This window comes from Rousettus aegyptiacus, unplaced genomic scaffold (assembly GCF_014176215.1).
Source record: "Rousettus aegyptiacus isolate mRouAeg1 unplaced genomic scaffold, mRouAeg1.p scaffold_m13_p_7, whole genome shotgun sequence".
Lineage (NCBI taxonomy): Eukaryota > Metazoa > Chordata > Mammalia > Chiroptera > Pteropodidae > Rousettus > Rousettus aegyptiacus.
In genome coordinates this window covers 111,489,310-111,515,316 of record NW_023416310.1, presented here as the reverse complement: position 1 = coordinate 111,515,316, position 26,007 = coordinate 111,489,310, and the positions used below count along the sequence as shown (strand labels likewise).

The 26,007-nt window shown below is 35.2% G+C and overlaps 2 protein-coding genes and 1 pseudogene across 3 annotated transcripts in view; 1 reads left to right on the top strand and 2 right to left on the bottom strand.

The window, feature by feature from the left end:
* Nucleotides 1-1,771: 1,771 nt before the first annotated feature.
* LOC118605539 (olfactory receptor 2M3-like) lies at nt 1,772-23,211 on the bottom strand. Its single transcript, XM_036225080.1, is given in 4 exon segments — nt 1,772-2,202; nt 2,205-2,608; nt 4,547-4,645; nt 23,147-23,211. Coding segments are annotated over 4 exon segments (999 nt in total).
* LOC118606247 lies at nt 5,737-5,855 on the top strand (annotated as a pseudogene).
* GCSAML (germinal center associated signaling and motility like) overlaps nt 20,516-26,007 on the bottom strand; it is a 44,169-nt gene continuing 38,677 nt past the window's right edge. For both annotated transcript variants that reach the window (XM_016125489.2, XM_016125488.2), the window contains one exon: nt 20,516-25,258. In XM_016125489.2, the coding sequence (XP_015980975.1) occupies nt 25,016-25,258 (243 nt within the window). In that variant the 3' untranslated portion in view covers nt 20,516-25,015. The remainder of the gene's footprint in view (nt 25,259-26,007) is intronic.

The following is a 26,007-nucleotide window of genomic DNA, read 5'->3' as shown; positions in this document are numbered from 1 at the left end:
AGTGCCTTCCCTGTGACCCACCTGGTAAGCTATTTGCTGTGACCTTCACATAATTAAAATGTTTATTACATCCATATAAAAATAGAACTCTCTACTAAAATTTCCAAACTTATGTAACATGCTTTATGAACATGTATTTTTAAACCATACTCTTTAGCTCAAAATAGCCTTCCTTATTATTTCTCCCTTCATTCCTAGTGTTATCTTCCAAACACAACCTTGCCTGTTGACCCTTCTTGCAGTCCTAGAGTGTGATGGCCCCACCAAGTGAGTGGTGACAGTCCCACAAAAGTGTCCGTTACATGTCCTACTCCCCTTACTAGAAATGGCTGACATAGCATTTCACTCTCCAGGGAAGGTGTGTATTGACACAGCATTAAGAAAAGTTCCCGGAGATGTTTTTTGAACTAGATTTCCTAAACCTAGACTGTTAGTCTAGAAATTCTAATGGGCCCATTCTTAAAATTTTTGCAACAGTTGATATTTGATATAAGGATCTTCAAGCTTTACAAAATTCACCTTTTTCATCTTTACAATAAAATGTCCAGTTGATGGCTTCTGAGATATTTAAGAGGGGATAAACCAAGAGGTTAGTGCTTAATTTGAGTGTTTCTTATCCACTGAAAAACTGGTCTGTTTCTGTTTCACTTATCATTAAGAAATACATATAAATAGTTTCTAGTGTTCTAACTATCTTGAATATGTTCAATTTTTGACATAAAGCAACATTTTGGAAACACCTATAATGCATCTTGCTTAAATTTTTATTCTATGTTATAAATATTTTAAATCAGTTATATTTTATTACATAAATATTGCTGGTTTTTTACTGCTTTATTTACTCACTTCTCAGTGCTCAAAACTTTAAAATTATAAAGAAAGATTTACTTTCTACCATTTTTGAAAATGGCATTAGTTTCTGCGAGCTACCTTAACCCATCCTATAGATACTTTATAAAAAGGTCAGAAAACTTTAAGACTGGTAAAGTATTTTGCCAAGTTGGTCTAGAAAAGTAACTACATTAATAAATAGTTGGGAGGCTCTCATCCATTGGTGGTTGTGAAAGTCTTTTGAGTGTCTGCCAGTCAGATTCCTGAGCCCTATTTAACAAGTGCTAATTCTGCTGGCCTGGAATGGCACAGAACTGCTTTGTGGGTATAATTAATATAGAAAACATGTGATCCTAACTCAGGTGATCGGGGAGCCATTCATTAGAAGCGCTGACATAGAGGTGAAGATCTTGCAGTTTTATATGAGAGAAATTAATAGTCTTCTTAGGTAGATCAAAACAACACTGGAATTCACTTGATTCTCAACAATCTATCCTCATACTCATTAATTAATCAGTGAGTGCTTCTGAGGCATCACCTGAGAGCTGGGGGATATTCTGCATTCAATGGGCACATGCACTGAACTTTCTCTCATGGAACCAACAGAAAGCTCCGAAAATGATAGTGTGCATGTGACCATCAAGTAGAAATGATACAGAAGAAGGATGGGAATAATTCCTTGCCCTGTACCAACATGTCATGTGGGACTACTAGACAGAAATTCTAAGACAGAGACAGGAAAGAACTTTAAACATTTATTTTCTGCAGATGTAGAAAAATTTGCTGTTCACTAATATTAGTTGACTCTTCCAGGGTCCCAAAGGGGTTACTTTTTAACTGACAAAATGCCCCATTGCTGGTACATCTCTGAATTGTTTGCAGCTGATAGTGAACTTTCAGTCTTCTACGTGGAAGACTGACACCTCCCCATTAACTATTTTCATGCACCTACAACTTCCTTGTTTCTGAGACTACAAGCAAGAGGATTCAAGAGAGAGGTGAGGACTGTTCCAAACAGAAAGAGACCCTGATTCAATTTTTGAGTCTTGGCAGAGCCAGATCTCATGTAGATGTACACAAATGGACCAAAATAGAGACCCACCACACAGAAGTGAGAGGAGCAGGTGGCCAGATCCGTATTCCTGCCTTCTGGGGAGTTCATCTGAAGTACAGCAAAGAAGATGAGAACATAGGAGGACAAGATGAGAGATAAGGGCAGCAGCAAAATGAGTATGCCTTTCACTACCACTGCCTTTTCATAGGCTGAGATGTCCTCACAGACAATCCTAAGGACAGCCATGACTTCAAAGAAAAAGTGAGAGATCTCTCTGGGGCTGCAAATGTGAAAATGCAAGGTGAAAGCAGTGTGGCCAAGGAAGTAAGTGCCCCTCCAGCCCAAGACATAGCAATCATCTGCAAGCAAACCCTGGGACTGATGATGATGAGGTACTGGAGGAGATTACAGATGGCCACATAGTGATCAAAGCACATGACAGTAATAAGGATGCATTCTTCAGTGCCCACAGTCAGGGAGAAGAATATGTGAGCCCCACAAGCAAGGAATGAAATGTTCTGCCAACCAGAGAAGATGTTAGCTGCCATCTTGGGGACAATGCTAGAGGTCAAAGTCAAATCCATTAAGGAGAGCTGACTAAGCGGAAAGCACATAGGGGTGTGGAGCTGGAAATCCAACCAAATGAGCAGAACCAGCAGAGTGTTGCCAGCGAAGGCAGTCGTGCAGATCAAGAGAATTGTGAAGATTACGACTGTGGTGTGTCTAAATTATGGGAAAAGGCCCAACAGGGTGAAATCTCTGGGTTCTGTCTCTTTCCCTCTCCACATGACTGGTAACAACAGAAAGAGAAGAGCTTTGTAAAAACTGTCGTAGTAGTAAAGCAGTTTTATTAAAGTCTCTATAAAGAACAATGACAAACAAATATTCATCCATGATCACTTGAATCAATGCTTAACATTTTTCTATATTTCTTGTCCAAATTCTAATATACTTTGAAACCAACATACATATTGTAATTCATTCCATTAACTTTAATGTAAAAGAAGCATTTTCCTATATTAACATTAAATTTCTACATATATCCAGGTATGATCTAATTTTTGCCTGAAAAAAAAAACATTGTAAATGTCATTTACACAAGGATATTTCTAATTTTACAATGCTCCTGCTTTACAGGATTTTGTCAAGATGGTAGAGCAAATAAACTGTGCTTGCCAGCTCCCATGACTGCATTAAAATTAAAACTAAATTATAAAATGATCAACACAGAGAACCACCTGAAATCTTACTGAATAGAACTGCTACAATTAAGGATTTAAAGAGAAAACCACATTGAGTTGTAAGGGGGGTGGATTTGGAAATGGGCTGGCCCCACAAACACATGTAACAGTTTAGCATTGGGAGGGATATGTATGTAGGCTGCGGAGGTCCTTCTCCAGAGGAGCAAGGGTCCCAAGGCCCACACCAGGCTCCGCAGCCTAGGGTTCCAGTACCTGGAAGAGGAACATCCATAACACCTGGCTTTGAAAATCAGTGATGATTCTGACTGTCCAAGTGAGACAGAAGGAACCTGGAAACCCAGGTATCCCCTTAAAGTGCCTGCACACATACTTGCTCACATGCAGGCTTTAACCCTGACTCTGGAAGAGAAACAGCAGCTCAGGAGGTACCAAAGACATACAGAGAAGACTGAGTTGTGTGGCTCCAGGGCAAGGGCTGAAGAAATGGCTGTTGTTGTCCCTTTGTTGAGCTCTCTTTTTTTTTGCAATTTAAATGTGAGCACCATGTTGACTATGTTAAGCTCTCCCCACACATGGCCAAATCTAAATTTGCTTTGGCCTGGTGAACTCCACTTACTCCACCCTGGTAACTCACTGAAACCCAGCCCACCCAACTCACATTGCTGGAGGAATTCTGTGGCTGGGCAACTAGCCCCACCTGGAGCTCTCTGAAGGAGACTCCTTTAGAAGCAATCAACAGGCCTTGGCTCAGGCACCTCTAGAGTCACTTTTGGTGTGAGACAATTCCTGGCCAGAGCTACAGTATTTTTTGAAAAAATATTGGAGTTGTCTGGGCCCAAGGTAGGCAGCAGCTGGCCTCAGTATGATCTGAAACTTTTGCGAGTGGCCACAGGCTGAGCACTGGCACCAAATCTGAATCTGCGCTAACCTGGGGAGCTCAGCTTGTGCAATGCTGGTGATTTCCTGGGGCCCTGCTTCATTCAGCTTGCATATCACGTGAAGTTTTTTTAAGTGCTGAGCCTTGAGGGCAGTTGGGAGGTAATTTCAGGTCTTAGGGTGCCCTGGGCCTTTTGATTAGAGTTTGTGGCGGCTAGCCTCAGTTCACAGTGTGATCTCTCTCACGCCTCCATGTAGGGTAAAGGCAATGACCAACCATGGATAGCTTTGTAGCTCCTACCAGGTAGCCCTGGGCCACCATAGGCAATGACTGACCTTGATCTGAAGGGGAACTCCTCACAAGAAGTTATAGAACCTACATACCCAGAAGCTGGCAATAGACCACTTGATTTACCATACAAGCTGCACACAACGGGTGGTCTCAACAGGCACATGAGCCTGCTGTGGTGAATCCCAGTTCAAAAGGCTAACCTTAGGTGTCTCCATAGTGTAGTGGTAAGCATATCTGTTTTACACACAGAAGGTTCTGGGTTTGCACCCCAGATGGAGCCGTGGACCATACCTTGGGTGCACCAGACCCACCGAGTGCACCAGGGTGCCAGGCCCCAGGTGCAAACCACGAGCATGTGGGAAGAGACGCCTTGCCTTCAGAGATCCAGTTCTTAAGGGGAAACGGCAACATCCATAGGTCAGGGGTGGAAGTAAGGGAGAGAGAGGGATTGGGGAATTAAAGAGGGGGGAAAAAAGGCTAGCTTTTATACAGCAGAATCTAAGGACAGATAGCTTCCCAGACAATAAAAAGCTAAAGGTGTTCATCACCACCCTGCTAGTATTATATGAAATGTTAGAAGGATTTCTTTAAGAAGTAGGGAGTAGCAAAGTGACAAAGAAAATGGCAAATACTATGTACCTATCAATAATCACTTTAAATATAAATGGATTAGATGCTCCAATCAAAAGATGTAGGGTGTCTGAATGGATAAGAATACAAGACCCATATATGTCTACAAGAGACCCACTTCAGATCAAATGATACACATAGATTGAAAATAAAGGAATGGAGAAAGATATTTTACACAAAAAGTAATGAAAAAAAATGCTGAGGTAGCAATACTTATATCAGACAAAATAAACTTTAAAACAAAGGCTATAATAAGAAACAAGAAAGGCATTACATAATGATAAAAGGATCTATCCAACAAGAGGATATAACTCTAGTAAATATTTATGCACCAAACATAGGAGCACCTACATATATAAAGTAAATATTGACCCATATAAAGTGATAAATTGACAGCAATACAGTCATAGTAGGTGACTTTAACTTCCATTGACACCAATTAACAGATTTTCCAGACAGAAAACCAAAAAGGAAACAGTGGCCTTAAATGAAGTACTAGACCTGATGAATTTAACTAATATTTATAGAGCGTTTCACCCCAAAGCAGCAGAATATACATTCTCCTCAAGTGCACACGAAACATTTTTCAAGATAAGTTGCATGTTAGGCCACAAAATAATTCTCAATAAATTTAAGAAGACTGAAATCATATCTAGAACCTTTTACAACTATAAGGATATGAAACTGGAAATTAATTACAAGGAAAAAAATGAAAAACGCACAAACACATAGAAACTAAATAACATGTTACAAAACAATGCAGGAATTAATGATGAGATCGAGGAAGAAATCAAAAAATACCTTGAGAAAAGTGAAAGTGAAAGCATGATTATTCAAAATATATGGGCAAAGTCTAAGGCCATGCCACCCTGAGCAAGCCTGATCCCGTCTGATCTCGGAAGCTTAGCAGGGTCGGGCCTGCTTAGTACTTGGAAGGGAGACCACCTAGGAAGACGAGGTGCTGTAGGCATAAAAAATAAATAAAAAATAAAAAATAAGGGATAGTAAACTGACAAGGTCCTTGCAACCTGTGAGGTCAACCAAGGGTTGACTTGCCTAAAAAATTACACACACACACACACACACATACACATATATATGTATATGTGTGTGTGTATACACATATATATACACACACACACACATATAGATATATATACATGTACATATATGTGTGTGTGTGTGTGTGTGTGTATGAGTGAGATAAATCAGACAGAGAAAGATAAATATCATATGATTTCACTTATATACAGAAACTAAGGAACAAAAAGAAAAAAACTAATAAACAGACTCACAAATATAGAGGATAATCTGGTGACAGCCAGATGGGAGTGGGGTTTGGGGGCTTGGAGAAAGGTGTGAAGGGTTAAAGAAGTACAAGTTAGTAGTTGATAGATGGTGACCATGGAAATGGGGAGCATGGCATAGGGAATGCAGTTAGCATTAATGTAATGGGTAGATGGAGAGCAGAGAGCAATTAGGAAGATTATTTTATAAACTATATTAATGTCTAACCCATATACTATATACTTGAAACTAATAATAAAATAAAGTTTAAAAAAAGAACATGACCAATTTAAAATAAACTAAATAAAATCAACTTGCACTTCCATGAGTACATATACATTAATTTTTAATTAAGTTTATGAGCTAATAAAAAGATAAATAAGGTCAGAAAAACATTTAAAAAGTCATTACACTTTTCTATAGATGATTGATAAAAAACCAAAGTGCATGCCAAAATTAATTTCTCAATAAACAATCAAATATGGTACTTATATGCAATGACATTATTATTTAACAAAGGAGAAGACTAATGAATTTAAAATAATTAAAGCTTGCAAAGAACAGAGATTACTAAAAGCAGAGAAACCAAATGAGAAGGTCACCTAGTAGCTAGACGCCCACTGTGAGAAACACACTAAAAAGTGGGCATTAGGCAAATTACATATGGCCTCCACCCTATGTTCCTTTCACTTTGTGTAGTAATTTTTCTCTTCTTTCAGGCAACACTCCTAATTGTATTTCTCCATGGTAACATGCCCCTCTATGAATTTAAAATACTATGCTTTCTCATCTAAGACTATTTGCTTTTTTAAACTTGGTGGAAATCAGAATGTGAAATAAATAAAAACAATAATAAAATATATATATATATGAAACACAGCTTAAGCATTTCTAAAAAAAATTCATAGCAATACAGGCCTACCTCAAAAAACAAAATCAAATAAGCAATCTAACCTTACACTTAAAGAAACTAAAACAAACAAACAAACAAAATAGAAAAACAAAAAAACAAAAAACAAAACCCAGCAACAGCACACAAAGTCCAAGGTGAGTAGAAAGGATATAATAAAGATTAGTGTGAAATTAAAGAGTTGGATTTTTTAAAGAACTGTACAAAATATCAAAGAATCCAAGAACTAATTCTTTAAAAATATAAATAAAATTGATGAACACTTTAAATTTTTTATTAAACTTATTGAGGTGAGATTGGTTAATAAAATCATACAAGTTTCAAGTATATGATTCAAAATATGTATTTTGCATTGTGTGTTCGCCACCCAAAGTCAAATCTCCTTTAATCACCATATATTTGACTCCTTTCACCTTTATCTATCTCCTCCCTTTCCCTCCTACCTCTGGTAACCACTAAATAATTTCCACGTCCATGTGTCTGTTTCTCATGTTTGTTTGTTGCTTTCAGTTTTATATCCTACATAAGAGGGAAATTATATGGTTCTCAAGTTTTTCTGTCTGGCTTATTTCACTTAGCATGATAATCTCAAGATCCATTCATGTTTTTGCAAATGGTAATATTTTATCTTATGGCTGAGTAATATTCCATTGTATATATGTACTACATTTTCTTTATCATCTATCAAAGGACGCTTAGGATGTTTCTAGTCTTGGCTGCAACGAACATCGAGGTACATATTTCTTTACGGAAAAATTTAAATGTTTTAATTTTTCAGGTAGATACCCTGAAGTGGGATTGCTGAGTCAAATTGTAGCTCTATTCAAAATTGTCTGAGAAAACTTCTTACTGTTTTCCATAGTGACTGTGCCAACTCACATTTCTACTAGCAATATATGAGGGTTCCATTTTTTAAAAAAACCTCTCCAACACTTATTATTATTTTTTTACTGTTGATAATAGCCATCCTAACAGGTGTGAGGTGGTATTTCTTTGTGGTTTTGATCTGCATTTTCTTTATAATTAGTGAATGTTTTTTCATATGTCTTTTGGATACTTGCATGTCTTTTTGGGAAAAATGTCTGCTCCAGTACCCCGCCCATTTTTAATTAGATTGTTTTCTCTTTAAGTTGTATACATTCTTTAATATTTTGGATATTTACCCCTTATCAAAGATATCATTGGAAAATATTATTTTCCATTTAGTTGGTTTCCCCTTTATTTTGTTGATCATTTCTTTTGCTATGCGGAAGTTTTTTAGGTTGATATAGTTCCATTCATTTTTTTTTTTTGCTTTTACTTTCCTTGCCTTTGAGGCCAAATTCATAAAATCCATGAGTTTAGTACCTATGTGTTCTTCCATGCAATTTGTTGTTTCAGGTCTTACACATTCATCAAGAAAAAAAGAGAATCCAAATAAATAAAATCATAAGTGAAAGAGGATAAGTGACAACTGACTCAACAGAAATACAAAGGATTATAAGAAAATACCATAAGCAATGTATCCCAATAAATTGGACAATCTAGAAAAAAAAAGGATAAATTCCTAGAAACATAAAATTTTGCAAGACTGAGTCAAGTAGAAACAGAAAATCTGAACCAAGTGATTACTACTAACAAAATCAAATCAGTAATCAAAAAACTCCCAAGAAAGGAAAGTCCTGGACCAGATGCCTTCACAGGTGAACTTTACCAAACATTCAGAGAACAATTAACATCTATTCGCTTGAACTATTTTAAAAAATTAAAGAAAATGGAAGGCTCCGACACTCGTGTTACGAGATCATTACCCAGATTCCAAAACCAGACGAAGATATTACAAAAAGAAAATTATAGGCCAATAACCATGATGAACATAGATGCAAAAATTGTCAACAGAATATTAGCAAACAGAATGAGCAATACATTAAAACTATCAAACATCATGATCAAACTGGAATTACTCCTGGAATGTAAGTGTGGTTCAATATTCCCAAACCAATAAATATGATACACTACATTAACAAATTGTAAGATAAAACCACATGATATCAATAGATGCAGAAAAAGCATTTGACAAATCCAGCATCTTTTTATGATAAAAAAAATTCACAAATTGAAAAAAAGAAAACATGTCTCAACAAAATAAAGATCATATATGACAAACACACAGTTAACATCATACTTAATGGGGAAAAACTAAAATTGTTTTCCTTAGGATGAAGAAAAAGAAAAGGATGCCCACGTTTACTACTTTTATTTAACATAGTATTTTTAAATGTGGTACATATAGACAATGAAATATTACTCAATCATAAGAAAAGAAATACTGCCATTTGGGACAGCATGGATGGATCTTGAGAGTATCACACTAATCGAACCAAGTTAGGAAAAATGATGAGACTATATGATTTCACTTATATGTGAGATATGTAACTGAAAGCAAAAAAACCCGAACATGACAAACAGACTCATGGACATGGACGACAGTTTAGAGATTTCTAGAGGGAAGTGGGGAGGGGGATGTAGCTAAAGGCAGAGGTGGTTACCCCAATACATTTAATTTAAAAACAGTTCTAGCCACAGCAATCAGAAAATAAAAAGAAACAAAAAGCATCTAAATTGGAAAGGAAGAAGTAAAGCTATCATTATTTACAGATGACATAATACTATGTATATAGAAACCTAAAGGTTCCTCAAAAAGACTGTTAGAAATGATAAATGCCTTTAGTAAAGTAACAGGAAACAAAATCAATATTCAGAATTCAATTGCATTTTTATACGCTAATAATGAACTATCAGAAAGAGAAATTAAGAAAACAATCCCATGTAAAATTGTACCAAAAATATGTTTTAATTTAATTAAGGAGGCAAAAGAAGTATACTTATAAATTTATAAGCCATTTAAAAATTAAGTTTAAAAGACACAAATTAATAGAAGCCCTATACTATAATCATGGAGAAGAAGAATTAACATCATTAAAATGTCCATAATACCCAAAACAATCTATACATTCAATGAAATCCTTATCAAATAACAATGGCATTTTTTCAGAATCACATAACAAATAATTTTAAAATATATATGAAACCATAAATGACCTTGAGAAGCCATGTCAATCTTGAGAAAGTACAATGTTGGAGGTATCATGCTACCTGGTACCAAACTATACTACAAGGCTATATTAACCTAAACAGCATGGTACTGCCATAAACACAGATACATTTATCAATGGAACAGAATAGGGAGCCCAGAAATAAACCTACACTTATATGGTCATGTTATCTATTACAAAGGTGTCAAGAAGAATCAAAGGGGTAAAGACAGTCTCTTCAATAAATGGTGTTGAGAAGAAAACAGGACAAATATCTGCAAATAATGAAACTAAATCACCTTCTTACACCATATATGGAAATAAACTCAAAATGGATAAAGGACTAAAAGTAAGACCTGAATCCATAAAACTCCTAGAAGAAAACATAGACAGCAAACTCTCTGACATTGCTGTTGCTAATAATTTTTCTGTTATGTCTCCTCAGGCAAGGGAAACAAAGGGGAAAATTAAAAAATGAGACTATATGAACTAAAAAGTTTTTATCAAAGAAAACCACCAACAAAGTGAAAAGACAATATACTGAATGGGAAAAGATACTAGCCAGTGATTCATCTGATAAGGTGTGAATATCCAAAATTTATAAAGAACCCATACCACTCAATAGCAAAACAGACAAACAAAACAAAAAACCCTACAAACAATGCAATACAAAAATGGGCAGAGAATCTAAACAGGTATTTCTCCAATGAGGATATTCGGATGGTCAAAAAACATATTAAAAGATGCTCAACATCACTAATCAAGAGAAAAATGCAAATTAAAACCACAACAAGATATCACCTCACACCTGTCATCAATAAACAAGTGTTGGTGAAAATGTGGAGAAAAAGGAACCATTGTGCACTGTTGGTGGGATTGCAAATTGGTGCAGTCAATGTAAAAAAGTTTGGAGGTTCCTCAAAAAATTAAAAATAGGACTACCTATGATCTAAAAATTCCACTTCTGGTTTTTACTTGAAGAAAATGAGAATAAATAAAAAAGATATACACATCCTATGTTTACTAAAGTGGTATTTAAAATAGTTTAGATATGTAAAAAACTTAAGTGTCCATCAATATACAGTTGGATAAAGAATATGTGGTACATAGATTCAATAGAATATTTTAAGAAATGAAATCTTACCATTTATGACAACATGGATGGATCTGGAATGTATTATGCTAAATGAAATAACTTAAAAAAAGACAAATACCATATGATTTCAGTAGTATGTTAAATTTAAAGAACAAAATAAACTAACAAACAAAATGGAAACAGACTCAAATATAGTGCTGGAACTGATAATTGCCAGATGAAGAGCAGATGGGTAGAAAAGGTGAAGGGCTGAAGAAGTACAAATTGGTAGTTATCAAATAGTCACAAGGATGTGAAGTACAGCATAAGGAATATAGTCAATAATATTGGAACAACAAAGTATAGTGCTTGGTGGGTCTAGACTAATCAGGGAAATTATTTCATAAAGTATATAAATTATATAAATATCTAATTACCATGCTGTACACCTGAAACTAATATAAGATAATATTGTATATTAACACTAATTTAAAAAATAAAAATTTAAAAACTGCTCCTGCTTTATCCAAACTTTCTGGTCTGGGCATCATAATTTAAGGAGAAACTATCATTAGGATTGTGTTTTGTGTTATACACTTTTATGATTATTTAAGCTTTTCTGGAAACTGTCCCTATTCTATCCAGGAAGAAAACTCATTGTATTTACATGATCTATAATAAATTTTTTTTCTACATGGGCTTACAGGTTCCTGTTCCTGCAAAGTGTATACTGTTTTTAACCACTAGCCATAGCAGTTGTGTGCAGGTTGGGCAGAGGGAAAATGTTAGACTTCTTTCCCTCAAGCATACCAACTTTTTAGCTGTTAGACTTTTCTTGCTGTATACCACTCTTCTCCCTGATATTAGCACAACCATGTAAACTACACAAACTCTTGCTGAGTTTATAAGAAGGTGTAACACACCCATCTCATCTTATAGACTTATATGGGCTAGTTACAAAACCTCATACAAAAGTATAAATAAGCCAAATGTAAGCAAATTTACTTATGAAAATAGTCCTCAAAATACTAAAAGAAAAAAAAAGCAGTGTATATAAAATCCATAAATATTTGCATTTAATTTAAGGCAAGAATAACACTAGAATGTTTTTAAAGTTAGAGCAGATGTTTATAAACATTACAACAAATTAAAGAAAAAATTATATGTCCCTCGTATTAGTTACAAAAGCTTGACATAATTTTATCCTTAAATCTTGATTTAAAAACCAATCTAACAAACAAGTAGAATAAAATACTCCAACATCCTATTCCTGTACCTTCTTGACAATCTTTGATGTTCATTTGTTAATAAAATTATTGAAAATATTATTTCTGCAATGTTAGGCTATCCCCCTCCTCTGACATGTATGTAGGTATATTAACATGAACAGCAAGATTCAAGTTTCACTTACTTTTTACAGGAGAGTGTAAAAGAATCTGTTACCCTTCCACCCAGTACCCCATCCTTGCATAGAGTTGGTTGTAATATTAGGTTATTGATTACTCGTATAATTTCTGTGCAAATTGATTTCAACTCACTGCTTCCATGCAGACATTTGACTTAGATTTGTTTACCAAAAGTAATGATCAGTTTGGAATGTAGATTTTGTGATAACAATAATAAAAACTCTAAGTCTGTTCTCCCTTTGCACATCCACTGGGACCCTCAAACTTCCTGTGAAAAACCAGCAGAACTCTGTAGGATGGTACAACCAGGATTAGGCACCTATCTACATAACCAGCTTTCATCTGAGCAGGCTGTACTGATCACCTTCAAACCATATCACTGGTGTTTGATTGACTTGATGAGTTAACCTGATTTTGGAGGTGGAGGTACTTTAAGATCAGGAAAAAAGATAATTTTAATAGCAAAATTGGCCAGCACACACCTTACCATCTCCCACATTAAAGAAAGTCTCGGTGTAATCAGTGGGTTTCTGTGCCTGAGCAAGTGTCATTAGATGGTGAGAAATCTAGATTTCGGAGTGGCTAGGCCTTTGAAAATTCTCTAACTTTGCACGGAAGGAAATCAAGGCTCTATGTGATTTAAGTGCTATGTCCCACAGCCCTCTACTTCCAGCTCAAGTGCTGATTCTGAGGCTTTGGGGCATCCCCAGATTTGGTGAGGTTCTGTTCTCATAAACTCTCATTCCAAATCTATTCATCACAGCCCAAATAGAAACCTAAATTTCATCACTATTAGTGCTTACATATGTTAGCATCTGTCTCACCCTTTACACTGTGGGATTTTCCATGGAAGGAACTATGTTTACCGAGTTTCACCTGTTCTTTCTCCATCTAGAACATTACCTCCAGTCAAAATGAGTTACACACACACTAAGCCTAGGGCTGGAACCCAAGCCTTTGGACTCTGGATTTTGTGTCTGGACTATACTAGATACTTTTAGCATACACAAAAAAAATCATTTCCCTCTCTAAAGACATTACTTTATTTTGCTTGATGTCCCCTTATTGGCTTCAAAGCACTTTCCAGAACTTTGTGTCATTGGGATTTATAGGAGGAGTCTGGGCCTGGTGATGTCCACTTGAGCAACAATAACTGGAAACATGAACATGACCTGCCAGGTCACATAGATAAATAACACTTTCCTACCCCTGAGTAAAGTCCCTGTTTATCAAGACTGGACCTCACAAACACTACCGATGGACAACTGTAGAGTTTGCATTATGAGTGGATTTTCACAATCTGGAAAGGTTGGATGACTTCCCTGTCCATATGCTTACCTTGTAATTTGTGTTCAGTCACTATAACTTTTTAGAAAGTGTAAAGTATTTAAAATTCTTTCTGACCATTGATACTGTGTGTGCTATTATAAAAGAAGGATTGACCATTTGAGTAGGAAGGGCACAAATGAGTTGGTCTCACTAGGCTGTCCTGTCAGCCTGTTGGCTTGTGAGCAAGACTGAGATTGCCCTAATCCCCATCGCTGTGGGTCCAGGTGAGTGGCTGGTCAGCCTGAGTGCTGTTGATCCACGGCTCAGCCCTGCCAGCTTCTCATTAAGGGCTAAGGCACCCAGGTGTGGTGTTCTAGAGGAATCTTCTCCCCAGAATATAATTAGAGCTTTTCAAAAGGAACTCAGCTTTTTCTTTTGGTTATTTTGGTCAGTACCACCATAATTTCCCCAGAGGTGCAACTTGGAATTTTCTTTGACTTTTTAATTATTAATTTCATATAATATTAGGTAACTTATTGACTTTTTAAGAATTTTCTCCTACTTTTTTAACCCAGGACCAACACTCTTGATCTATTTCCTCAGTCTTGAATTATCTCCTTTATTTCCTATTTTTAGCTAAATTCTCCCTCTTCTTCTAAGTCGAATTTGTCTTACCTCCCCAGTGAAATTTTTGTTATTTTCACATTGAATATCAATATATTTAGTTAGTTAATTGTGACATATGTTTCCCTTTTGGTTTATCATACCTACATTGTCTTGTTATTCATCTTTTACCACTTTCACAGTTAATGATGAGATTTTAATCTATGGAAACATAGGGTTTTGCTTCTCATTCTCCCTTTGTTCCCTACACTGGTGACTATCTTATTCTTGGTAGGTGCCGATTTACACTATTAATTAAATCAAATTTCATAAAACCAACATATGCCTTACTATGTACTGGAATTCACAATGAAAAAAATAATAAATACACTAAAGCCTGGTAAAATAAGGAAAATTGATTCATTAAAAACATTGCGATATTCAGGAAAGCACAGCAAGAAAAGTATGTAGACATTGCTACAGCCATACATAAAAGTAATGGCTAATTTGTGTAGATGGAAAGAGCAAAGAATGGTTTCCTTGGACAAATATAATTTGAATTTGGCCTTTAAGGATAGTAAGAATGAACGAGAATAAGGAATGAGGGAAATTTGAGCATGAGGAGCTGTGTATAAGATCAAGGCAGATGCACCAACATGGCCATATGGAAAAGAGTCATTTATAATTTTTGCTGGATGCAGAAGCTGCGTAGATGGATGGGAAATGATGTTGGAACATGGACAGAGTGAGATGCACAACAGGCACCCAGCTCAGGAGAGCAGAATATGATGTGGGCACTGAGTTACTGCACCCACCCTACCCAGGGGCAAAGCTTCTATGATCAATGAACATTGTGAAATATAGGAAAGATATTAGAATTAGCGTATTCAACTGGCCACACTGATGAAGCCAGACTCAGCAAGGACCTTGAAGAATTAAAGAAAATAGGGGACCTGTTGGTGTGGAGAGGAGTTTTTTCTTTGTCCACAGAAGTTGAACTGGTTCATCAGACTAGATGCCAAAAGATTAGTAATAGTTAAAATAAACTTTTAATATTTGAAGGATTCTAGGTTTACAGCTAAGCTGCAAAGACAGTACAGTTGGTCCCAACAGGCCACTCTCCTCATTTCCCCTCTTGTTAACATGTTTTGTTACTATGGAACCAACATTGGTTTTCAGTACAAAGAAGGAAGCCATAGGTGTACAATAATATTAAATAAATCTTGTGCTTTATTCATATTCTACTCATTTTCCTTCCCCTAATGTTCTTTTTCTCTTCAGGATCCCTTTCAGAAGACCACGTCCTATACATCAGCATTTCTTCTTAAGCTCCTCTGGGCTCTGAGAGTTTCTCAGATTATTTGCAATGGCCTTAGTGGAGTTGAGGAGTACTGATCAGTGTTTAATAGAATATCCTTGGATTTGTGCTTGTCTGATGTTTTTGCTCATGTTACATGTTTTGGGAAAAAAGATTGTAGAGGTAAAGTGCCCTTATCATCATGTCATGTAAGGGGTATAGGATGCCTACATGACTTGTTGCTGATGATGTTAGTTTGGTCACTTGGCTGAGCTGGCATTTGCCAGGTTTCTCTGCTGTAAAGTTACACTACACCCTCTTTCATACCCTGCTCTTTGAGGGCAAGTTCTTAATGCAGTCCATACTCAAGGGAGGAGGGAGTTCCAGCTCCACCTTCCTGAGAGACAGGGTACCTACATAAAGTACTTGGAATTCTCCCACATAGGAGCTTGTCTACCCCTGCCTCCTTATCACCCCCTTCTTTCATCTCTCTTTCTTCTTTCCTTTCTTCTCCCTCCATCCCTTCCACTCATTCTTTCCCTTCCACTCATTTATATTAGTATAGACTCCTAGTTTTATACTTTGGAAAAATCAATCATATCTTGACTCCCCGTCTCCCCAGGAAAACCTAGAAGTAGTATGTAGAGCCCTCAACTACCTTTTATTTAACTTTTAATTTTGAGATAAAAATTTACATGCAGTTATGAGAAGTAATACAGAGTGATCCCATAAGTACTTCACATACTTTTCCCTAATTACAATCAGGAGTTGATGCAACCTTGTTCATATTTCATCAGTGTAATATTTACTTATTTTGGTGTGTTTGTGTATTTACATCTATACAATTTTTTACACAACTAATTTTTGTGACCAACAGTGCAGTCAAAACACAGAATCGTTCCATCACAGGAACCCCTCATACTTACCTTTTATAGTCACAGCAGCCTCACTCTCTCCACCTTTCTTCACCACTGACAACCACTGATCTGTTCTCCATGTCTACAGTTTTGTTATTTCAAGAATGTTATACACATAGAATAATTTTTTATGTAACCTTTTGATACTGGCTTTTTGCATTCACTATAATTCTGTTGAGGTCTATCCAAGTTGTGCAATGTATCAATTGCTCATTTATTTATTTATATTACTAAGTAGTATACTATGATATAGATCTATCAAAGTTTGTTCTATAATTCACCTGTTGAATAATATTTTGATCATTTCCAGTTTGGGTTATTATAACTAAATTTGCTGTTAGCAGCTATAGTTTTTCATATAAATATAAGTTTTTATTGTCTGGGATACAATTTAAGGTATAATTGCTAGATCCTTTCTAGAATGGCTATTCCATTTTATATTTCCAACAGGAATATATGAAACATATTTCCAACAGGAATATATGAAACATATGATTTCTCATTTTTTTAATTTGCATTTCTCTAATGGTTAATGATATTGAATACCTTTTCATATGCTTATTTGCCATCTATATTTCTTCATTTAAAAGGTCATGTCCTTTGCTTATTTCTAATTGGATTATTATTAAAATTCAAAAGTCTGTTTTATGTTCTAGATATAATTCTTTGTCAAATATGTAGTTTACGTGTTTTCTTCTAGTCTATAAGTTTCCTGTTCACCCTCTTAAAAGGGTCTTTTTAAATTAAATTTATTGGGGTGACATTGGATAATAAGATTTTATGTTTCAAGTGTACAATATGATAATAGATCATTTGTATATTGCATTGTGTGTTCATCACCCTGTTTAGCTTCTTTCCATCACCATATATTTAATTTCCTTACTCTCTTCGAACTGCCCCCAAATAATCTTCCTCTATGATAACCACTATACTGTTGTCTATGAGATTCTTGGTTTTTTTTCATTCATTTGTTGCTTTCTGTTTTATATCTCACATATGAGTGAAATCATATGGTTCTTTTTTATTTAATTTATTGGAGTGACATCAGTTAATAAAATCATATAGGTTTCAAGTGTACAATACAATAATGTGCCATATGTATATTGTGTTTTGTGTTCACCACCCAAAGTTAGATTTCCTTTTCACCATATATTTGACCCCTTTTATCCCTATCGACCTCTCCCCCTCCCCTCTTCCCTCTGGTAACAACTAATCCACTGTCTGTGTCAATAAGTCTTTGATTGTTTGTCCTGTTGTTTGTTACTTTTAGTTTTATATTTCACATATGAGTAAAATCATATGAATCTGACATTTTTCTGTCTGACTTATTTTGCTTAGCATGATAATCTCCAAATTGATCCATGTTGTCACAGATGGCAATATTTCATCTTTTCTTATGGCTGAGTAATATTCTATTGTACATATGTACCACATCTTCTTTATCAAGTCATCTATTGAAGGATACTTCAGTTGTTTCTATGTCTTGGCCATCATAAATAATACTACGATAATCTTTGGAGTGCATAAATCTTAACAGATAGATGATCTCAATTTTTTGCTGTACATACCCAGAAGGATTTAATTTTTCAAGAAATCTCCATACTGTTTTCCATGGTGGCTATACCAATTTACATTCCCACCAGCAGTGTATGAGGTTGCTTTCCCCCCAAAACCCTTCCAATATATGTTACTACTTGTCCTGTTGATGATAGACGTTCTAACAGGTGTGAGGTGGTAGTTCATTGTGGTTTTGTTTTGCATTTCCCTAATAGCTAGTGAAATTGAGCATCTTTTTATATGTTGGCCATTTGTATGTCTTCTTGGGAGAAATGTCTACTCAAGTCCCCTATCCATTTTTTAATTGGATTGTTTGCTTTTTGTTATTGTTGAGTTTTATGAATTTTTAAAATATATCTTTGATTTTAGCCCCTTATCAGAAGCATTGTTTGTAAATATATTCTCTCATTCAGTTGATTGCCTTATTGTCTTGTTGATGCTTCCTTTTGCTGTGCAGAAGCTTTTTAGTTTGATCTAGTCCCTTTTTTTTTTTTTTCTAATTTTACTTCCCTTGCCTTTGAGGTCAAATTCATATAATCCTCCCTACATCTAAGGTCCATAAGTTTAGTTCCTATGTTTTCTTCTATGCAGTTTTTGATTCAGGTCTTACATTCAGGTCTTTAATACATTTGGTGTATGGTGACAGATAGGAATCTAGTGGCAGCTGCAGCTTTCCAATTTTCCCAGCACCATTTATTGAAGAAGATTTCTTTTTTCCATTGTATGTTTTTGGCTCCTTTGTCAAAAATTATTTGCCCATATATACTAGGGTTTATTTCTGGGCTCTCAATTCTGCTCCATTGGTCTGTGTGTTTGTTGTTTATCCATGACAATGCTGTTTTGATTATTATCACTTTGTAGTATAATTATAACCTTTTTAGTGTATTGTATTTAACCTGCTAGTATTGTGTTTAAAATGTTTGCATCTGCATTCATCAGAGATATTGGTCAATAGTTATTCTGGTGTGTGTGTTTGTGTTTGTGTTTGTGTTTGTGTGTGTTATTTATAGCAGGTTTTGGTATCAAGATAATTTGGCCTCATAAAGTGAAGAAATATTGCCTTGTCTTAAGTTTGGAAAAGTTTGCAAACAAGTATTAAATCATCTTTGACTGCTTGATAGAATTCACTAGTAAAGCCATCTGGTCCTGGAATTTTAGTTTTTTGGTAGGTTCTTAATGATTGTTGTAATTTCCTTACTACTGATTGGTCCTTTTAAATTTTGCAGTTCCTTGTGATTCAGACTAGGAAGGTTGTATTTTTTCAGAACTTATCCATTTCTTTTAGGTTATTTAATTTTGTGGCATACAGTCTTTCATTGTATTTTTGTATATTTTGGTGCTATCTGTCATAATTTCTTTTTCACTTCTGATTTTGTACATTTGTGGATTATTTTTTCCTTATGAATCTAGACAGAGATTGGTCAATTTTATTCATCTTTTTAAAGAACTAGCTCTTTGTTGCATTAATTCATTCTTTTTAAATTAAATGTATTAGAGTGGCATTCATTAATAAAATTATATAGGTTTCAAGTGTACAATTCTACGATACATCTGTATATTGCATTGTGTGTTCACCACTCAAAGGTGACTCTCCTTCCATCTCCACATATTAGACCCCCTTTATCCTCATCTACCTCCTCCCACCCCTTTCTTCTGGTAACTATTAAACTATTGTCTGTGTCTACGAATCTCTATTTGTCATATGTGTCTGCTGCTTTCAGTTTTATATCCCGTATATGAGTGAAATCATATGATTTTCAACTTTTTCTAACTTATTTCATTTAGCATAATAATCTCAAGATGTTTTTTTGTTGCTGTTGTTCTAAATTTTATTTAATTCTGCTCTACTTTTTATCATTTCTTTCCTTCTGAAGACTTTGGACTTCACTTCTTTTTCTAGCTTTTTAAAGATGTAAGGTCGTTTATTGAGATTATTCTTATTTCTTGAGATAAGTCTGTAATGATATGAACTGTCCTCTTATTACCACTTTACTGTATCTCAAAAGTTTAGATATGTTGTACTTCCATACTCATTTGTTTCTATGTATCTCTTGATCTTTCCTTTTATTTTTATAACCCAGTCATTTTTTAGTAGCATGTTGTTTAATCTCCACATGTTTGTTAGGTTTCCTACTTTTGTTTTTTGCAATTGATCTCCAGTTTCAAAGCATTGTGGTCAGAGAATATGCTTGATATGATTTCAGTCTTCTTAAATTTGTTGAGGCTAATTTTATGTCCCAACATATGGTCCATCCTTGAGAATTTTCCATGTGCACTAGAGAAGCATGTGTATTTGGTGTTTTGGAGATGAAAGGCTTTGTAAATGTCAATTATGTCCATTTGGTCTAATATGTCATTTTAGATTTATATTTCCTTATCAATCTTCTTTTTGGATGACCTATCCATAGCTGACCGTGGGGCATTTAAGTCCCCTACTATAATTGTGTGTTTGTCAGTTTCTCCCTTTAGTTCTGTTAGTAGTTCCTTTATATATTTTGGTGCTCCCTGATTGGGAACATACATATTGATAAGTGTTAGGTCTTCTTGCTGTATTGCCCCTTTTATCGTTATGTGGTGTCCATTTTGTCTCTTGTTATCTTTATTATCTTGAAGTCTATTTCTTCTGATATAAGTGTGGCTACACCCGCTTTCTCTGAATACTATTTGGAGCATCATTTTCCACCTTTTCATTTGAGTTTATATTTGTCCTTGCTGCTGAGATGTGTCTCTTGAAGGCCTCATAGAATTGGGTTTTATTTTTTGATCCAATCTGCTGCTCTGTGCCTTTTTATTGATAATTTCAGTCTGTGTACTTTCAGGGTTAATTATTGTTATATAAGATTTTTCTATAGCTATATTATATTTAGTTCTCTGATAGCTTGGTCTCTCTATTGTTTCTTTGTCCTTGTGTGTTTTTCTATTATTTTAATTTGGTGGTGTTCTGTGATTTTTCCTCTGTTCCATCTTTTTTTAGGCTATGTACTCCAGTTCCAGATTCTTTTTGTTTGTGTAGTTACCAAAAAATTTATGTAAATGAAAGTTTTGCATATATAGTAGTCCTTATTCTGCTGTGTGTGCCTTGTCTCCATTTCCCTTTGTGTTTTCAGACATTTATCCCATCCTCTTTACTGTTTTTGTTGCCCCAAATTATATCTATTTATGTTGTGAGTTCATCTCTGAGTTGCAGTAGCTATTGTCTCCTTCTCATTTTAAAATGTGTTTACCTCCTTTAACCAATATGTAATATTTAAGTTTATAATGCTCTATTTTAAATACAAATTGCAATTTTTCTGTTTCTGTTTGTCATCTTGCTCATAGTTTTGTATCTTTTGGTCCTCATGTTTTTTTGGTAGAATGACCCCCTTTAGTATTTCCTGTAATGCAGCTTTGTGGTAGAAAATTCCCTCAACTTCTGTATGTCTGAAAAGGTCTTTATTTCTCTTTCATATCTAAAGGATAACTTTGCTGGATATATTATTTTTTTGCTGGTAATCTCTCTCTTTTAATAGTTTGAATATTTGATTCCACTCCTTCCTAGCTTGGAGAGTTTCTGCTTAAAAGTTCGATGATAATCTAATGGATTTTCTTTTATTGGTTATCATATTCTTTTCCCTGGCTGTCTCGAGAATTCTTTTTTGTCATTAATTTATGACAGTTTTAATATACCTTGTTTGGAGAAGAACTTTTTTTGGGTTGTGATAATTAGGTGTCTGTTTGCTTCTTGGGTTTGAGGATCCAGTTTTTTCTATAGGTGTGGGAAATTTTCATGGACTCTTTGTTTAACTAGACTCTTCGTTCTCTTCTCCCTCTTTTTTCCTTCTGATATGCCCATTATTCTTGTGTTGCACATTATGATGGTGTCAGATATTTCTCGTGGAGTGCTTCCCTTTTATTATTTTCACTGTCAAGCCTCTCTCTTCCATATGTATCATTTTCAGATTTCTGCCTTTGATACCTCTAATTATGTCTCCACCTGGTCAGCTCTATTTTCTAAGCTTGCTATTTCATTCTTCATCTACTTTATTGAGTTGTTCAGCTCCAGAGTTCTACTTGGTACTTTTTTAAAGTTTCAATTTGTTTGGTAAAGTATTACTTTTATTTATTAATTTTATTTCTGATTTTATTAAGCCATCTATCTGAGTTTTCTTGCATCTCACTGAGTTTTTTCAGGACTGTGATCTTGAATTCTATGTCATTTAATAACATTTCTGTATCTTTAAGTTTATTTCCTGAAGATTTTTCATTTTCTTTCTGAGCTTCCTTGTTAGCTTGGTTATTCATAGTATTTAATAGATTATTCTCCACCTAGACATTTATGGGAATGTACTCTGCTAATTTAAAAATCACATTGTGTTGAAGAGTAATGCCTCTTTAGCAGGCTGGTAAGAATTTTTTTCTTTTGTTTTATATTAGTTGGTGCACAAGCCTCCTGCACTGTCCAGGCCTCCTGGATCTCCACTGTGATGCTAAAAATGCCCTTTATTCCCTGGAAATTTGTGTGTATCTTCTGTGGTCCAGTAGCCTTGGTCCCAGGGCTCCACCCCTGTAGGACAATGTGATAAGAGGTGGAGTTCAGAGCCCTTGATATCCTGGTGTTGCCCCAAAAGCAGATGTAGTGTTGTACTACCCGAGGTACCCAAGTATCTTTGCCAGAATCAGCCTGGATGGGTGGGTGCGGGATGGTTTGAGAGAGGCCACAGGCATGTGGTTCTTTTCCTCCCAGTAATGGTGAGGACCATGCTTCAGATTCCCTGACTTTGTGTCTCCACCCGTCACTGGGACCAGCCGCAGGGTGTGTCTGCCATTCAGAAGCTGTATGCTCAGTTCCCAGGCTGCAGACTCCCAGCCCTGTAGCTGGACGCTCACTGCTTCAGATTCTCCTGGGCCTGCTGCTTCTTCTGGGAGGGTGAAGGGAGGCGGCCAGGCTTCATGACTCCATTTTCTACCTGGCAGTGTTGGTTGCTAGAACTCAGAAGTCTCATCGATTTAGTCTGTCTTCACCCTGGCTTCTACCCTGATCACTGGCCAGAATGCTCAGAGTACAGAGAGTGTACACAGAAACCTAATTCTTCATTTCTCCGAGTCCTGCAGGGAGCTCTGGGCTGTGTCCTGAGCACCTGTCTCCACTTCTCTCCTTTTTTTACTCTCTTGCTCACTTGATTCATCCACCTCAAATGGCTCTGATGTGCAGAGCTCTCAGATGTGCTGTGCGTTAGACTGGTAATCTTCCACTGGATTGTATCTGTTTAACCTGTTGTGGTTTCAAAGGGAGAGATAAAGGAGACCCCCACATTGACATGTTTTTGACATCACTTGTTGTATTGTAATTATACTTAATAAAATTGATTAAAATACATACGATTTTAAAACTTGAAATATTTATATGCACAAAAATAAGTTAACTTTTAGAAAACAGTTTACAGATTAAAAAGCACTTTTTTATTGATTTTTAAAATTACAGGAGATACTTAATTTTGAAAATTCTTCTATGCTGAAAAACTGTCTCAGAAAGGTGAAGTGGTCAGTCCATGGCTTATGGTTAAAACCAGACACATTTATGCCTTTGAATTTCAGCATTTCTTTTATTAAACGATACTATCCATTAATCACCTGCCCTTTCTCCTATAATTCCAGATAGTTACATAATTTTAAATTATTTAATCTTATTTTAAATATATTTATTAAAAATAAAAATAGTTACAGGGGTGTACAGAGAGTAAATAATTGTCATTTTCTAAATTTAGTTGATTTCTATAAGACTAGCATATTTCTGACAGAGAGACTTTTCCAGAATTGCAATATCCTATTATGTTATTATTCCAGACATTGAAATCACCACAAAGGAGCATAAAAATTGTCAAGAGTAGAGAGTTGAAACTTGTGTAAAACAAATAAGTTAGTTGGTGTCCGTCTATTGACTGATGCTTGTGTATGACCAAAATGTCATTATATAGAAAAATAAATCATAGATGTTTTGTAAATAATAGCCTTTGTGATCTTGTTAGGAAGTTGGAATATAATTTAAAAGTTCCCTAGAAATGAAAAAAAAATGAATGGATTATTTACCAATTTGCCTAAAATTTAAAATCAGGCGCTATTCATTCTTGTTTAGCAAAAGCAAGCAATTATAAGTTAAATTACCTAGTATGTTATGAACAAAACTGTAAGTATAGCTTACTTTTATTTTTTACTAGTATTTGAACAAAATCTATTTACTATTGGAAAAAAAGACAATGCCCTTTAATGTATTTCTTCTTCTTCATTTTTTTTAATGGTATGCTCAACTCCTCTTCTCAGGAAAGTGACATTGAAGGAAATACCAGATTAGCAAAGGATCTCGTCACTGGCCTTATATTTTAACAGTTATTGGGTAGGCTACACTTCAATATAAAATATATAATTAGAAATAAGAATATTAGCATTTGAAATTTAGAGAGCATTGTTGAAATTGCACATTTTAGGTCATGCATTTGTGGATGTATATTGTTCTAGGAAAGTTTCCCCACCATCTCCATGTTCTCCAACCTTACAGACAAAAAGGTGTATGATACTTTATATCATTCTATTAATTTATATGGCTTCACACAAACTAAAGAGATGCTGTTTAAGAGTTTCCCAAGGCAATAGTGTAAAAGAATATCATTCCCAAACTCTGGCCAGAGATTAATGTTTTATGAACTGCTGAGAGAGAGCCCTCTTCTATACCATCCATGAAGATGATGGAGTGTGAGGGTCCTAGTGGGGAAGCACAAGTTCATAATCATTATCAGAGGTGCAGGAAGAAGGCCCAGCACTGCAAGTTGTCCTGAGGAGGGCGTATTCTGTTTCTGGCCCTTCTTTAAAGGATCTCACTCTCTTTGTGGCAGAATCAATGTTTTCATAACCATTGTCATTGGAGCTCAAGGAAGGTCTCCGATAGAAGCTGTGACTAATGACAGTGTAGCACACTTCTTCAGAACCACTGCCACTCTCATTTTCCTGCCAAGCACAAAGAAGAGAGAAATCAAGGATCCAGACTCATCCATCAAACTTAAACTCAGGGCCACACCACCTTTCTTACTTTCTGATGGTGACCCTACACCTCAGGTATCCAAAAGCATATCTTCAACCCTGACATCTTAGAGACCTTGTTTTAGCAACATGAACTATGCTCTAAGTTACTACTCACTCTGATTTCATGTCACCTCATGTAATGCAAGAGGAAAGGACACTAATACTCCTCTTAATATCTAGAGGCACCAGTTGTTTGCTTTATGTTGCACATATTGAGATAGAATATATGCAACAATCAGAACTTAAGAAATTAAGTTATGTAAACATAAATATTTATAAGATAAAATATGATTAATAAAAATTAGAATTTAAATACATTTATAATTACATAAACCAAGAAATAAAAAATTAAAAATTAAAATACTACATAATAACTAACTCAACAAAATGGTTGTGATGTAGTATGAAAAGGAATAAACATTTTTCATGTTTGTTGATATCTACCATGTTTGTAAATATAAATGCTAACTCATGGACATAAGGATTGGAAAGAATGTGAATAACTAAAAACAACTGATGTTCTATGGTGGTCAGATTATAAATGTGTATTTATTGGACTTCATTTCATTTTTTTTAAATAGTTTTAAAAAATTAAAATAATAGACTTCAGTAGAATTGAGACAAGAACTTTCCAACCATCTAAATAAGTTAAAATGTTTTTAATTTTAATTTAT